This window comes from Propithecus coquereli, unplaced genomic scaffold (assembly GCF_000956105.1).
Source record: "Propithecus coquereli isolate 6110/MARCELLA unplaced genomic scaffold, Pcoq_1.0 Scaffold19, whole genome shotgun sequence".
Lineage (NCBI taxonomy): Eukaryota > Metazoa > Chordata > Mammalia > Primates > Indriidae > Propithecus > Propithecus coquereli.
The window spans coordinates 9,274,947-9,290,130 of NW_012143856.1; the positions used below are offsets into that span (position 1 = coordinate 9,274,947).

General features: G+C 32.7%; 1 protein-coding gene across 1 annotated transcript in view; it reads right to left on the reverse strand.

Moving 5' to 3' along the window:
• EIF2A (eukaryotic translation initiation factor 2A, 65kDa) overlaps positions 1 to 15,184 on the reverse strand; it is a 34,475-nt gene that overhangs the window by 13,814 nt on the left and 5,477 nt on the right. The window contains exons 2-9 of the mRNA XM_012642902.1: positions 12,466 to 12,535; positions 7,838 to 7,912; positions 5,174 to 5,292; positions 4,150 to 4,249; positions 3,708 to 3,790; positions 2,014 to 2,087; positions 1,734 to 1,878; positions 1,480 to 1,596 (exon numbers count right to left, since the gene is read on the reverse strand). Coding sequence (XP_012498356.1) covers positions 1,480 to 1,596; positions 1,734 to 1,878; positions 2,014 to 2,087; positions 3,708 to 3,790; positions 4,150 to 4,249; positions 5,174 to 5,292; positions 7,838 to 7,912; positions 12,466 to 12,535 — 783 coding nt within the window. The remainder of the gene's footprint in view (positions 1 to 1,479; positions 1,597 to 1,733; positions 1,879 to 2,013; positions 2,088 to 3,707; positions 3,791 to 4,149; positions 4,250 to 5,173; positions 5,293 to 7,837; positions 7,913 to 12,465; positions 12,536 to 15,184) is intronic.

Sequence of the window (15,184 nt, forward strand, 5' to 3'; positions counted from 1 at the left end):
GAATTTATTTTGGTGTAGAGGTAGCGATAATAACTTTTTGTTTCAAATGGCTAGCCAGTTATCCCCAAACCATATATTAAATGACCAATATTTTCTCCATTGATTCGAATACTGACTTTATTATATATTAATGCCTACAAAAGTATGAATCTGTTTCTAGACTCTGTTCTGTTCCACTGATTTACCAGTCTATTAATTTGCCAGAACCAAATTGTCTTAATTATGACTGCCTTACATTTTAACATCTGGCAGTATAGGAATTACAAAACTCCCCCTGTCCTACTCTTCTTTTGAAAAATTTTCAAAACATTCTTTCATACTCCTTATCTAATACCAACTTTAGAACCAATTTATCTATTAAAAAAAAATTGGCATTTAAGTGTAATTTTTAGATTAATTTGGAAAGAAATGACATCTTCATAAAATTCTTATTATTAAAGGTTATAGTTTGTTCCTCTGAAGAATTTTTAAGTTTTCTTCCCATTGGCCCTACATATTTCTTTTTCTGGAACAGCATCTTGCTCTGTCGCCCCTGCTGCAACCTTAAACTCCTGGGCTCAAGCGATCCTATTGCCTTAGCCTCCCAAGTAGCTAGGACTACAGGTGTGTGCCACCACATCTGGCTCGTTTTTTCTATTTTTGGTAGAGGCAGGGTCTTGCTCTTGCTCAGGCTGGTCTCAAACTCCTAAGCTCAAGTGATCCCCCTGCCTCAGCCTCCCAGAGTGCTAGGATTACAGGTATGAGCCAACGCGCCCAGCCCAGCCCTACATATTTCTTATTTTTGTTGCTGTATTTGGAATCTTTCCTTTCATTATTTTTTAAGTGGCTATTGTTTATAATGGACTTCATCTATATGAGCAGAGATGATTCAGTTTCCTTCTTTCAAAGTTGCACATTTTACTTCTTTTGATCAGTTATACTGGCTAGATATTTTAGAATGTTATTAAACTAATAATGAAAAGGGGAGCCATCCTTATTTTGTTTCTGACTTCAATGGGAATAGAGTTTTTTGTAGGGAAGGTTATCCTACTTATGAATGTTCAATTCAAAATGAGAAAATTAGGAAGCTGCCATTATTTTATAACTATTTGAAAGTTTTAGCTTGTCAAAACAACAAATGAAGTGGTAATATTCTTGGGTATTATTAATAATTCTAAAGATAGTACTAAACATACTAGATAACTTGGTGTCATAATTAGTTAAATAAATCCTAAAAGAGCTGCCACAATGGAATTACCTCACTCAGGAATTTCCCTACTAAAGTGCTGGTATAACTCAATTAACTAATTGGATCCTGTCAAAATAAGGTACGTATGAAGATGATTTTAAGTTTCTTAATTAAGAGGAATTTTATCTTAAAGGTTATTAAAGTATTTGAGTTCTACTACTTGATTAAGAATTTAGATTACATCATCTTTATGGCATAGTATTTTTCACTATCATTGTTTTTACCAAAAGCAGGACTGCTGGAATACTCACGTAATTGCACTACAGCACTTTCTCCATTCGTTGCAATGTAGTGCAGTGTTTGTTCCCCGTAGTAGGAAGCTCCTGTCTTGTCAACCTCTGTACTGGCTATTACCAACACAGCAGTAGCTGTAACAGTAAAAAATTTTAATTATATTCAAAACACAAATTACATAAGCATCAATACTCTTTTTTTATACACATAGGAATACAGTCTAAATTAACGCTTGATAAACAAAATTAGGGATAAACTATATATATCATACCTTTTTTATTCCACAGCATTGTAACTTTATCAGCCTTAAAGAAACTTTTATTGGCTAAAGCTGCATGAGGTCCACCAAAGTTGGGGTATTGATATAATCTTACAAATGAAGGTGCACCTTTACTTCCTGGAACATAGACGGCCACCTAGGATACACAGACATAAATCATTACTTAATTTCTGGAAGCATATAAAGTGAGGCGGACATGTTTTTACAGTCACAAAAACTAGGAAAAGTTTTAAAAATATTGCATCTAAACAAATAAAAGGATAGCAATTACCTTGCATGGTTGGGGTCCAGGTGATAATACAAAATCATTAATTTTTTGCAAATGTAACTTATTTGTAATTGTGTCTAAAAAGAAAGCAAATAATGTTAGATTGGTGACAGAAGCTAATAGGAACATGTTAAACTCTGAATGCAATATAAAAGGTTACTATAACTACACACAGATACTGCTCATTATAATCTGATATAGATGAGGCAGAGCAACACAGTGGAAAATGCATGGAGTAGGACCAAAACAGATTTAGGCTTCAATTCCTACTCAGTCATTTCGTATTAATAGCTATGTGAGCTTGGGCAAGTAAGGGGATTGATTTTAAGAGCACATTGCTTGGGCAACTCCTAGGGATTGATTTTAAGAGCACAGTGCCAGGCACATGGTAGGTTTCAATAAATGTCAGTTCTCTTCTTTTCAACCTCTGAAATAAAGTAGTCTTAGAGCCCATTAGATGGGAGAGCAAACTTACTACTATAGAATGTGGATATGGAAATTCTGTAACTAATGTGATAAATAGATACATGATAATGATCATCACAACAATAATAACAATGGCTGCTATTTATCAAGTGCTTACTCTATGCTAGGCAGTCAGAACTCATACTATTAATAATACTGCCACCCTAGTTAATGGGATCAAGAGCTAATACTCATTCTTTGTTCAGTTTCAGAAATGAATGATTGCTCAAAAGTAGCATGCCAAAGGCCAAAGTGGTGAATCTCCTACATTTGGCATACTCACAAAGAGGCAAGTAAAACAAGAAAGCAAGATAACCCAAAAACAACAGGGGTAGGAGTAAGTGTCAAATGCAGAAAAATGAAGTGCATGGCTATGCTGATTGGATGCTGCACAAAATCAGCCTGCATGCCATCTTTGGTACATGTGAACAGACATACCAATTCCTATTCTAACCATGGGATACAAAAGCAAAATTCGAACCATGAGAAAATATGTAAGACAAATAACCTTGTTTCTTAAATAAAGAATTACCAGGGGGGAAAAAAAGAGATAGAGTTGGAAACTAGACTAAAAAAAACTTAAAAGATGTATCAATCAACTACAATGTGAGATACCTTATTTGGATCCTAAGTTTTAAAAAAATTGTAACATTTGCAATTATTAGAAATTTGAACACTGACTAAATATTTAATGATCTGTGATAATGGTATTGTGGCAGTTTAAAAAGTTAAGGACCCTAATCTTCAGATATACATATACATATATATATTCTGAAGTATTTAAACTTCTATATAAAATTATATGATGTCTGGGATTTGCTTTAGCTTAGTAAGAGAAATGTAACGGGATAGATGTCTGGATGAAATAGGATTGGTCACAGGCTGACGATCATTGGGATGGTCAAAAGTAGATACATTGTATTTAAAATTCTACACAATAAAACATTTAAAAATTTTTGTGTCACAGAATTTCAATAGCAATTAAACTCAGGAAGAAGTATTCAAATGTATTAATTTAACAGCAATTATCAGATAATAAAAAGTTATTGTAAAAGAAAACCTTTGTGTTACAGATTTTTACTGGATTTAGACAGAGTTATGCATATGAAAATAACAGTAATCACTGATTAATAAATTAACAGCATTTAGAAGAACCCTATATGCCATAAAAGTTAATGAAAACTATATACAATTACAGCAAATAGTAAATTATTTCGTAAATCTTTCCATACTAAAATTGTTGTTTTCAAAGAAGTGAACTTCATTGTTAACATTTCGAGCACAAAGATTTTCATCTTCTGACCAGGATGGACACCTATGTCAGAAACAAAGAGTACAAAAAAAAAATTTAGAAAGAATGTAACATCATGTTAACATGTTAAAGTTTGTGATATTGCTTACTATTTAAGGAAAAGTAATTATAAATATGATATCAAGTCAGTTACTAATAGTTTTAGTCAGCATATGTAATAAAAAAATATTGTTCCTTTCCATTTAAATACTAAACAAAAGAAAGATCAGGTTTTTACTCTATTATATTCCTACATAAAAAATCCTTAAAGATCTAGATTTTGGTCTGGTAAGTTATTTTAAAAATCAATACCAGAAAAACACATAGTATACAGTGATGATATTTGAAATAGTGTGTAAAAAATTAGTAAAGCATGTACCTACCAATTTTGCATTTTTTTCTGGATGAAAGATTTCAAACATGTCCCAGTTTTCACATCATAAAGTTGTAGGTTGGGTGTCCCAGCTGTGCCATCTTTAGAAGCTGCAATAAAAACAATAATTTCATTCTTACAAAAAATTTGAATGAGATTATAAAAATCAAGTAAAAGAGTTGCTTTAAATCAACTTTTCTCTCTAGCCTTAATTAGAGTTAATCATCCATTCCAAAAGCCATGATGACAACTGTTTAAGTAAAAACCCAGCATCTCTGAAATGAGTTAATTACTACAGATTTTAAGAATACTTAGGAGATTTCTTATTTATTAAGTTTGACATAAATTACTGTCAAATGGATTAAATAATACAAAGTTACACAAAACCACTCATGATTCTCAACTTCCCTTTTATTTACTTGGAGAAATAAGATTCATTAGAGTACATGCCTGTTGAAAGAACAAAACCTAGGAGATTTATAACCCAACAATGACCTATTATCACTTACTTATTCAATAATATCATTATTAGAAAATGTCTCTTAAAATAAGCCCCTATACCAGTTTCCAATATTTTATTACTCGATGAAGCACAGCTATATAAAATGTTCATAGAATGTATTATTATTTACAGAATGACATACTGTTTCCTACTCTTTGTCACCCCTTAGACGTTATGTCTACTGTACTTCTTGTCACTTACAATGAGTATTTGTTTTGATTTTAAAAGTCATTATTATTCTTAATCTTAGAGATCTCCTCTACCCAGCAGTTAATTTGTAAATTTTCCCTTGAGCTTTTTCTCTTCCTCTATCTCATAATGGATCTTTTCACTAACTTACTATATATCTTTAAATTATTTTCAGTGCATTGTATTTGGAAAGTATAAAACTCATTCTTGATTATACATATTCACAAACATTATTTACTATCATAAAGAATAATTACTTTCTTATAAGATTATAAACTTTCTTTTTTCCCCACTAAATTTAATTAGTCCTGTCAGAATATTTTTACAATGGGAAAATACTTACTAGTATAAGGTTGCCACGTTGCCAGGACAGTGTTTTTTGGTGAGAATTCAAGGCAAACTGTCTTTGGGAGGTCGAAGGAGTGCAGTAGTCCCTTGTTAGTGACATTGATAATATTTACTCTGGTTTCAAAAGAAATTACTTCAGCAATGAAATATTGTTTTATAATAGCCAGCACTAACCAAAACATTCATACCTCTTTTCAAATACAGATCACTTTAAGTGCTCATTTTTCATGAAAATCAATTTTCAGTTCCAGAAAACACCTTAACTAAAAAAAATTATACATTTTACCAAAAGGTCCCTATATAAGATTAGTATTGGAAAACAAAATAGAATTAGCAGAAACACACATGGATGATTCCACTTTCAGCTAAAAAGGATATGACAAGGCCTTTGAGTGAACACAAAGCTAACCTACAGAGAAGCTGAGGTATATCAAACGAAAGGGAAGGCAGAGGTGCTAGAAAGAATAGCAAGAGTATATTTTTAAATTTGAATAAACAGAAGCTGTATCAGCTAGGGAAATCATTAAGGAAGCTTTTGATGTCTATTAAAATCTCAAAAGCAACCTCCAAAAGATAGGACTATAAGACCTACTGTAGTACAATAACGACAAAAATGACTATAATAAAAGCAGTTTCATTTTTTGGATATTTTCTATGTACCAAGCAGTGACCTACCTACTTTATGCACATTTTCTCATTTAATCCTCACAACGGCCATAAAAGTGTCATCATCTCTGTTGAATGGTTTAGAAAAATCAAATGATTTGATGATTTGCCCAAGATGATAATATTGATAAATGCCAGAGCCAAGCTTTGAAATCATTTAGGCCTGACTTGCTTTTACGTACTACACTAAACTCTTTGGGGTAACAACAACAACAACAACAAACAATTAACTCCATCTTATTCCAGAAATTGCTGAAAGTAACTTTGTTCTACTTAGGTTTGAGGAAGATAACAAGGTTAGGATAAACAGTAACTAGGAATGAAAGATTTTTGCATATTGTTTAAGCACACTCATATATGACTTTTCACAACTTACTAAAAAATAACATTTTAGAATTATAAGCAGCTTTCTTGTTTTTTGTTATTGTCATTGATAACCTTTAATTCTTAGTTTAATGAAGGATGTTTATTTTAATTAAAAAATACATATTTAAGGAAGAATCAGTTAAAGTTTCTGACTTAACCAGAAACTGAACAAAGACCACAATCAATACACGGTATCTGATTCTCTTACCCTAGAACAACAATATGTACCATTGTGGCCACAGCACTTTAAGGAAATAAATGCTAGAAACTGGTGTAGAATATACCTATTAAAATAATGGACATAACATATGGGGACACGTTAAAAAAGATTTAGAGTTGAACCCAACAGAAGGCTAAGTGAAAATATGAAGTATTAACAATAATTGCCAAGGTAAAAATAGGCTTATTCAACAAACTCTAAGCTAGAAGAATAAGGGATACCTCAAAAAAGTAACAATGAAAAGAAGTATGGTATATCCTATTAGATAGAAAATTTCTATTGACTCATTACTCAAATAGTATAAACTAAAATATGGATTTAAAAAATAAAACTTAAATACCCACGACAGGTTATGCCAAAAGAAATAAGACAATTTGAAATACATCCTATCTTTAAGGCTGAGATTACAACTGTTAACACTGTGGATAAGACCCCTGGATTCAATAATTAAAAAAAAAATTAAAAATGAATAATTTTTTAAATTATAAAAGCTAATTCTGCCAGCTACTTATAGTCATAAAAGGTGAACCACCTAATTTAACAAAGATTCTCTTTAGCAGATAGGTTTTAAAAATCCTGTGTTTAATCCAATCTTATTTAATAGTTAAAGTACCACTGTCAAGAACATTTAAAATGCACTTTTCATAAGGTAGGATGACAGAACTTTAGAAAAAGATCAAAGGAAAAAAAAGAAAAACAAAAAGAAAAGAAAATGCACTTTTCAAACGAATTCATACTTTTCTCTCTTTAAAAAAACCCAGCAGTATTATATGTGGTTAAAAACAATGTAATTTTAAACCAAGCAACAGATATTTGGGTATTTTCTTGGTCTGTGAAATAAAATGCTGTAGTAAGTCTTAGAAAATTAAAAAGACTGGATTTTTTTAGTACAATATGAGCATTTAACCAAAATTATTATTCTTTGCAAGACTAATTTTATAATCTGATAATTTTTTAGAATGTTATACTAAATTCTTTCATATAAACAAGACTAACAGTAATAACTACAGACAGTTGTTACTAATTTAACAGCAAAGATAAAAAGTAGGAACTCTAAAATAAACAAGCAAAGAGAATTATTTTCTCAGCGTTAGTACATAACTTAAGAAATCCTACCCAATAACTTTGAGCACTATTTAAAACAACTTAGCTTCTTCAGTATTAAATCAGTGTTTTTCATATGTTAATTTTTAATTCTAAGTAACTAGATAACTCAAATCATGGCATATACACAGATATGCCACAAACAACTTTGAAGGTGTTCTTTGTAACATTGGAGATACCACATCATGACAATAAAAGATGGACTTTATTAATGACATTCAAATACGTGTTATTCAAATAATGCCAGTTATGTTTATATTCATGACACACATAAAATATAATGTTATATAAATGAACACTAACTTTTCTCCATTGCCCCAGGCAAACAAGGTCCCATCCTTACTAAAGGTATAGACTTTGCAATTTTTCCCAGATTCCCTGAAAATGGAAAAAAAGAAAAGTTTAAATGAGTAAGTATTAATACTTTCCAAAAAATCTGATTATAAACTCTATGATCTCTTAATAACTAAGAACTTACACAAATTTTAGAAAATAATTACAAAATGCTTTAGTCTGCCAAAACACTTTATCTCTTAAAAAGCAATGCTAACAGTCATGTAAAGTAAGCTGAAAACTGATTTTATACCAACAGATGAATCTTAAGAAATAGAACCCTTTTGAGTGAATTTTAAGTTTGTGTAGAAACCCCCAAATGTAACTGAATGTAAAAGTTACCAGCTATCAGCCCTAATCTTGAGAATGCTGCAGGATTTCAAAACAGGGACTTTGTGGAGAATGCCTCAGACAACCTGCATAACAAAACAATGGTAGATAGAATATCCTCATGTGGCCAATGAATGTCCCTGGATTTGAAGGACAAAGGTAGACCTCCCATCAATTTCTCATGTATAGAGATAGAAAGCACAACAACAAGAGATCTTCCTATTACATAAATGCTGATGCAGAATGCTGTACAAAAGCAGATCTGTGGAAATCAGACTGCTTGGCAATATTCTAACAAGTAATTAAAATCATAAGTACTGCATCTCTCAACTGGAGATGGCCACTATGAATATATCTCTCAGTGATAATGAAAACACAAATAGAAATGTATATCTGTGTACATGTGGATGTCCATTAATATAATCACAATATTAGATGAGAACTTCACGGCTGATACATAATTCAAAATACTAAATAATAACAAATGCACTGAGAACTGACCAATACTTCCCTATTAAGCTGGACATTATCTTTACGTTAATTCATCTGAAATATTTGCACTTCTATAATCACACAATGGTAGCTTATAATCAGTTTATAGTTAATGAAACTATTTTTTTTTACCTCTTTCTCACATAAATAGCTATGACCAAGATGTTCCCCATCCTATCCTTATGCAACTCATTTCTGAACCTTAAGGCAGAATTTTATAATTATCCTTATTAAATTCCACCCAGGTTTTGGCCTATCATTCCAGCCTACTGAGATCACTTAAATCTTGATTTTCTCTTTTTAAAACATTAGTCATTCCTTACAGATTTATGTAATATGTAGATTATAAAACATCGTTTCTAAACTATGATCTAAATTATTTATAAGAATATTGAATGAGCTCTGAACAAGATCCGGTGGCTCACCAACGGTCCTTCCTTCAAACTAAAACTAACTCATTAATCAGCTGACTTCACTGTCCTTAACCAATGACAATTGTGTCATCATTGTCCAACCTAAAGACTTGATTTCTCAGATATTTTCCTAAGATCATGTTTACAGTTCTATTTTTCTGATGTGTCTGGAAATTCTACTCAGAAAGGAAATAAGCTTGAAACAATTTGTTCTTAGCAAGCTCATTCTGACACCAATAATCAACCCCCTTATCTCAATGATCACTGTCTTTTCAGTGTATCACTCTAGAACTGTGTTTAGGATTGAAAGCAAGCTTGACTATAGAATCCAGAATTCAATTATTTTCTTTCCCATCTTGGAAATTGAGAAATTTTGTCTGTTTCATTTTGATACAATTTTTTTAAATGAAAAATTTCAAATATACACAAAAATAGAGAAAAAGTATGATAATCCACCCATGTGCCCGTCATCAAGCTTAAACGACTATTAACTCAAAGCCAATTTTACCTATTCTCTGTTATTTTTAATGCCATAATATTTTAAAGCAAAACCCAGATGTCATTATCATTTATTCTATAATTTAGTATGCATCTCTAACTGATGAGAATTTTTAAAAAAAACATAATCACCACCATGCCACTTCATCTCATGAAATGAACTCCTTACTATCATCTAATAGCCAGTATCTGGATTGAATATCCAGGTTTAAAAGCTCCTCAGGTCATTCTAGCATGCAGCCAAATTTGAGAACCACTCATCTAAAAGACTGATTAAATTCAGAGTTTTTTCAAAAAATTTTTAGCCTTCATAGAAGATAAGTACCACATACATTCCTACTGCAACTTACCAGGAAGCACACAATATTTCTTAGTTCTACTCTTAGTTCTACTGAGATTGTACTAGATTCAGTCAAGTGCCTTCTTGGATACATTTAATCCTTCCTGCTGTCAAACCTCGACTATTCAATGAAGAGAACTGGCCACCTCATCTAATGCCACTGGTTGTCTCAGACTCTCTAGGAGTAAGAGCCACACTTTAGCATGGTTTCCATCATGCCCACTGCATGGGAGAGCAGCTCCATCACTCAGATTGAACCCAAACAGGATAAAAAGCTCTGGCTTCAGATAAATGTCTTATCCTTCCTCCCCACAACGGGTTGGTTTTCAGGTTCAATGGTTCCACACAGCCTCTCTGGAGAAAATCTGCACACATGACCAAGCAACTCAGCTATATTTTGTAGATCTGTGGTCAGCTCAGTGCATCCCCATTATATTTGCTTTTACTCCTTCCCTGCCTCACTTTCTTTTCCCCCTCACTCCCGCTATCTTGGGACTACACACCCCAATCAAGTGTAGTACATAACTTTGCCACAAACTCTGTTTTCTAGAGCAGTGCTTCTAAAACATGAATGTACATAAAAATCACGTCAGGACCTGGTTAAAATACAGATTCTGAGTCAGTAAGTTGGGTAGGGCCTGAGATGCATTTCAGTACTGGCTCACAGGTGATGTCAATGTGGCTGGTTTGGGGCCCATACTTCCCATAGCAAGGTTCTAGAGAACTCGGCCTAATAAAGATTGGTCAATAGATACAGATGATGTCAGCCTGATTATAAAGTTCCCCATCAACAGTCATCAACGGTTCATGTAATGGTTTCAGGATCTTTGATGATCATCTGCCTAGATCAGCAGTTCTTAAAGTGGGGACCCTGGTCTTGCAGCATCAGCATCACTAAGGAATTTGTTAAAAATGCAAATTATTTGGCCCCATCGCTTATCTAATGAATCAGAAAATTTGGGGAGGGAGTTGCAATCTGTGTTTTAACAAACTTTTCAGATGATTCTTGGTAAAGTTTAAGAACCACTGGCCTAGATCCATGATTTCTTTAGGTTTATAAAATGGTGACTATCTAATCCCATCGGTCCTACATTTATTAACTGGAATTCTTCAATAAAAATATTTTCCTCATCAACTATTTGGTTACTCTGAAAGACAGTTTGTATGGGGAAAACAAGATATATACTTGATTCCTCCTCTTTATTTATCAATTTTCAAAGTAATGAGCAAGGATTCCATAAACCATCAATGCTGACGAATAAGGTTTGGAGGAAAGGTTTTTTTGTTTTGTTTTGTTTTTGAGCATTTATACATTTGACATGCTTTATCCTTTTAGTTACAATTCTTAATGCTCAAAGTGTCCCATCTTAGGTTGGTGTGAACTCCCTTCAAATTGACTCCTGTAACCTTTTAATAAAACCCCATTAAGTATTTTATAGCTTCCTTGTTTCCTGGTACAAAATATCCCTAACTCCACATGTACATTTTCTGTCCTAGATCTAGAGTTGACCAATTCTCCAAGGAATTAGTTTCTTTTAGTGAGGAATGATAGAGGCCACAATCTGTGACGCAGGGGTATTCATTGCTACTGGGTCATCACTGTTTCCAGGCCTTTTCAGTAGACAGAAATAGGAAATACAAATGTTTTTATGGAAAAGAAATCACGAATTCATATTGATACGGGAAAGTTTACTTTCTTACTCTTATGCTGAAAAATCTTGATTCTTAATGATGTTAATATAATTACTTATTTACTTTATCCTATAATAGAGACAAATGACAATATCAATTTTCAGTTAACAATAAAACTGGATGCTTTTACAAGAATTTTACAAGTCTTTATATGTTATGCCACCAACCTGATATAAAGCTAGGATTACTTGTTTCAGTTTCCTATTTTAATTATTTTTATTTTTTAACTTAAAACAATTACATGGTCCAAAGTCAAAACTATATATACTTAAGTTCATTAACTATACTTAACTATATATACTTAAGTTCATTCATGGACAGATCCCCTCAATCTTGTTAACTCTCTCTCCCCCATCTGTAAGGATTTTTACTAGTTTTCGGTTTACTTCTTTGGTTATTTCTTTTTGGGAAAAATATATCTAGCTAGCTCTATATTATGCACATAAAGCCATATTTCTTTCTTTTCTTATACCCTTTTCATTCTCTGATTTCACAAAGATTACTGGCCGTGGTTTGGCTATAAAATTTGTACCTTTTTCTCACTCCGTAAGATAAAACTATTATAAACTAAAGGCTTGAACTCAATTATCTAGTGTCTACTTTTTCTTAGTATTGTTTCCCACCTTTTAAATAGGTGTAAGTTATTTTCAAATCTGAAGATCATTGTCCTTGATAGAGAATATGTATTCTTTTCATGTTCTGTTAATATTATACAGTATGTTCCAAGAAATTAGTTTATCTTTTTCTTTCTTGTTCAAAATATACCCAAAACAAAAACAGTTTAGAATATTCTGCATGTTCCCTACAATACCACTTAACAAAATAAACCATACCTCGGAAACACTGTGCTTTCTGTAAAATGTGGTGGTCCATTTACCATGTATAGTCCTTCTGATCCTCGGACTGAAGAAATAAAATGGAAAGAACCATCATTACTTTGTTAATAAAGATTCAGTTATCACAAGTGTTTTTTTAAAAGCTTTAGTCAAAACATTAACAAAATCATTAAATATTTCACTGAACTACACAATGTTAGCATTAAAAGGGCATACTTTCTTACCCTAGTATATAAAATCAAATAATTGCTGAGAAACAAACATAAATTTTACAAGTATAAACTCAAAACTTTAACTGTCACCAGTGAAAGAAAGGCAGCATGGTACAGGAGAAAGGACATGAACCCAGAGGCAGACCTGGGTTTCTAACTCGCCGTGGAACCTTAGATACATCACTACCTCTGAATCTGTGCCCTAATCTATAAAATGGAACTCTTAGAACACAAGATAGTTGTATGCTTTACATAAAATAATATATAGTATATATTTATAGCTCTTGGAAATGTAAGGCATTATTAATATATTTACTATTTCTCCAACTAAAAGAACAAGTGGAATAAGACACTCATTTATTAAGCTCCCAATGACAGTAATATCCTGAAAAATAAGTGAAAACAAAGTTCAAGACTAAGTAAAATATCTATAGAACTAGACTATACTTTTTAAATGGCTGAATTAGATACTTCTAAAGCTGACCCAAATAAATGGACTCATTTATTTAACAAATACTTACTGGATTAAAAAAATCAAAAAAACAAAAAAACCCCTACCTCCTAAGTCCTATGTTGAGCACTGGAGATAAAACAGGAAGGAAAATCAGGCTTGTCTCTGACTTCATTGAACGTAGCAGACAGTAATGCAATATAATTCCAAATATATGGAATTCTATAACTGTGTTTAGTGCTACAAAGATATATGGTACCAAAGAGTGTAAAACAGAGAATTTTGACCTAAAAATAGAAAGTTAGGGAAAGTGCCCTTGAGTAAGTGATTTGTACATTGAGATCTAAAAAGAATGAATTGCAGCTAACAAGAGAACAGTAATGAGTGCAAAAACTGCATGGTAAGAGAAACCACAGAGCATCAGAAGAATGGAAAAAAGGCCTGTGTGACTGGAAGAAAATGAAGCTGGAAAAGAAAATAAGGCTCATAACAACAAGGATATTGAGGCCTACGTTAAGCCATGTTGGTCTGTTTCCTAAGAATGGTGGAAATCCTCTAGCATTTTAGGCAGATTGTTAAAAAGCAAGATCTGCATTTTGAAAAAGTCAATCTGGTACAGTGCAGACAATGAACTGGAAGGGATTATTAAGTGTGGATGTGGAGAAACTATTCAAGATGCTTCCACAGTACTCTCATAAGAGAGATTATGGAAACTTGAACTGGGGTTGGGCAGTGGAGATGGAAAGTAAGGAACGAGTATGTAATACATAGGTGAGAAAACTAACAAAACTTAAAAAATTGATGATGAGTTGCTATTTCATCACGCAGAATTTTTTTATTTTTTATTTTTTAGAGATGGGGGTCTCATTATGTTGTCCAGGCTGGTCTTGAACTCCTGGGCTCAAGAGATCCTCCTGTCTCAGCCTCCAAAGTCTCTAGGACTATAGGCATGTGCTACCACACCGGGCTTCATTAGTTAGACTTCTTACTAGCAGCAACAGTATAAGGGCTGAAGAGATGAAAACGTTTTACTAAGGGTCCTGGCTACCATTACACCTGCTTCGTTTTCTGCCAGTTATTCACAAATCTCCCACCCTTCTCCTGGTTATTGGGAAAGCAGCAAAGTTGGTAAATAGGGGCCACCCTATCTGGGTGCTCCAACTCTGATCTCTATTTCCTTTCCCTTCTCAAAAACTGTCAAGAGACAGTTCTCAAAACACTGATGTTCTACCTGAGAATTAACTAGCTCAAATTCCAGGTATTCTATGATCTCAAAGTAAATAATCTAAAGTTAGAACAAAAGTAAAAGAACCATTAAAGAGCAAGATGAAACCTAGGTCCTAATGGAGCCTCCCTCTAGTGGAGAGATGGAAAATAAATAGGTAAACACACATAATTGAATGAGCTTCTTGCTAGACATCCACAAGTATATAGATGGATGCCATGTTTTCTCATATGCAAAACACTTGGGAAAACAGTTGCCCATGGGGACAGTTTGCCTGTAAACAGAATGGAGCCTAGCAAAGTACTCTGCCTATATCAAAACCCAAACTCCTTAGATCAATGGCCTACAAGGCTCTACATGATCTAGCCTCTGCATAGCTCTATTATGTGCTAGGCATTAGAGATTAAAGGAAAAAAAAGAAAAAGGAAAAAAAGAATCCATCGCTATACTCAAGATAGTGATTTCAAAGAAGCTCAGCCTATTGCTACAGCTGGAATGAAACACTGAAGATAATCCATTCTAAAAATCTCTAATGACATTTATAAAACATCTTGTGCCAGAAAATGTTCTCCTAGATTTAAATACTATAAAGTTTAATTCTTAGCACTAAAATTCTCTTACCATACAGGCAAAGTAGTGCCATTTCTGATTACCAAATTAATAATGTATTGTAATATGAAGTATGACACACAATTTAGAAAAGGCCATTTTCTCTTAATACTATAATTAAGATTTTAACAAACATTTGAGGGATTAATCAAAAATGAATTTCTCAAGTGAGGGAGTTCATAATTATCAGATTACATTTTATTCCTACATTACATAAAA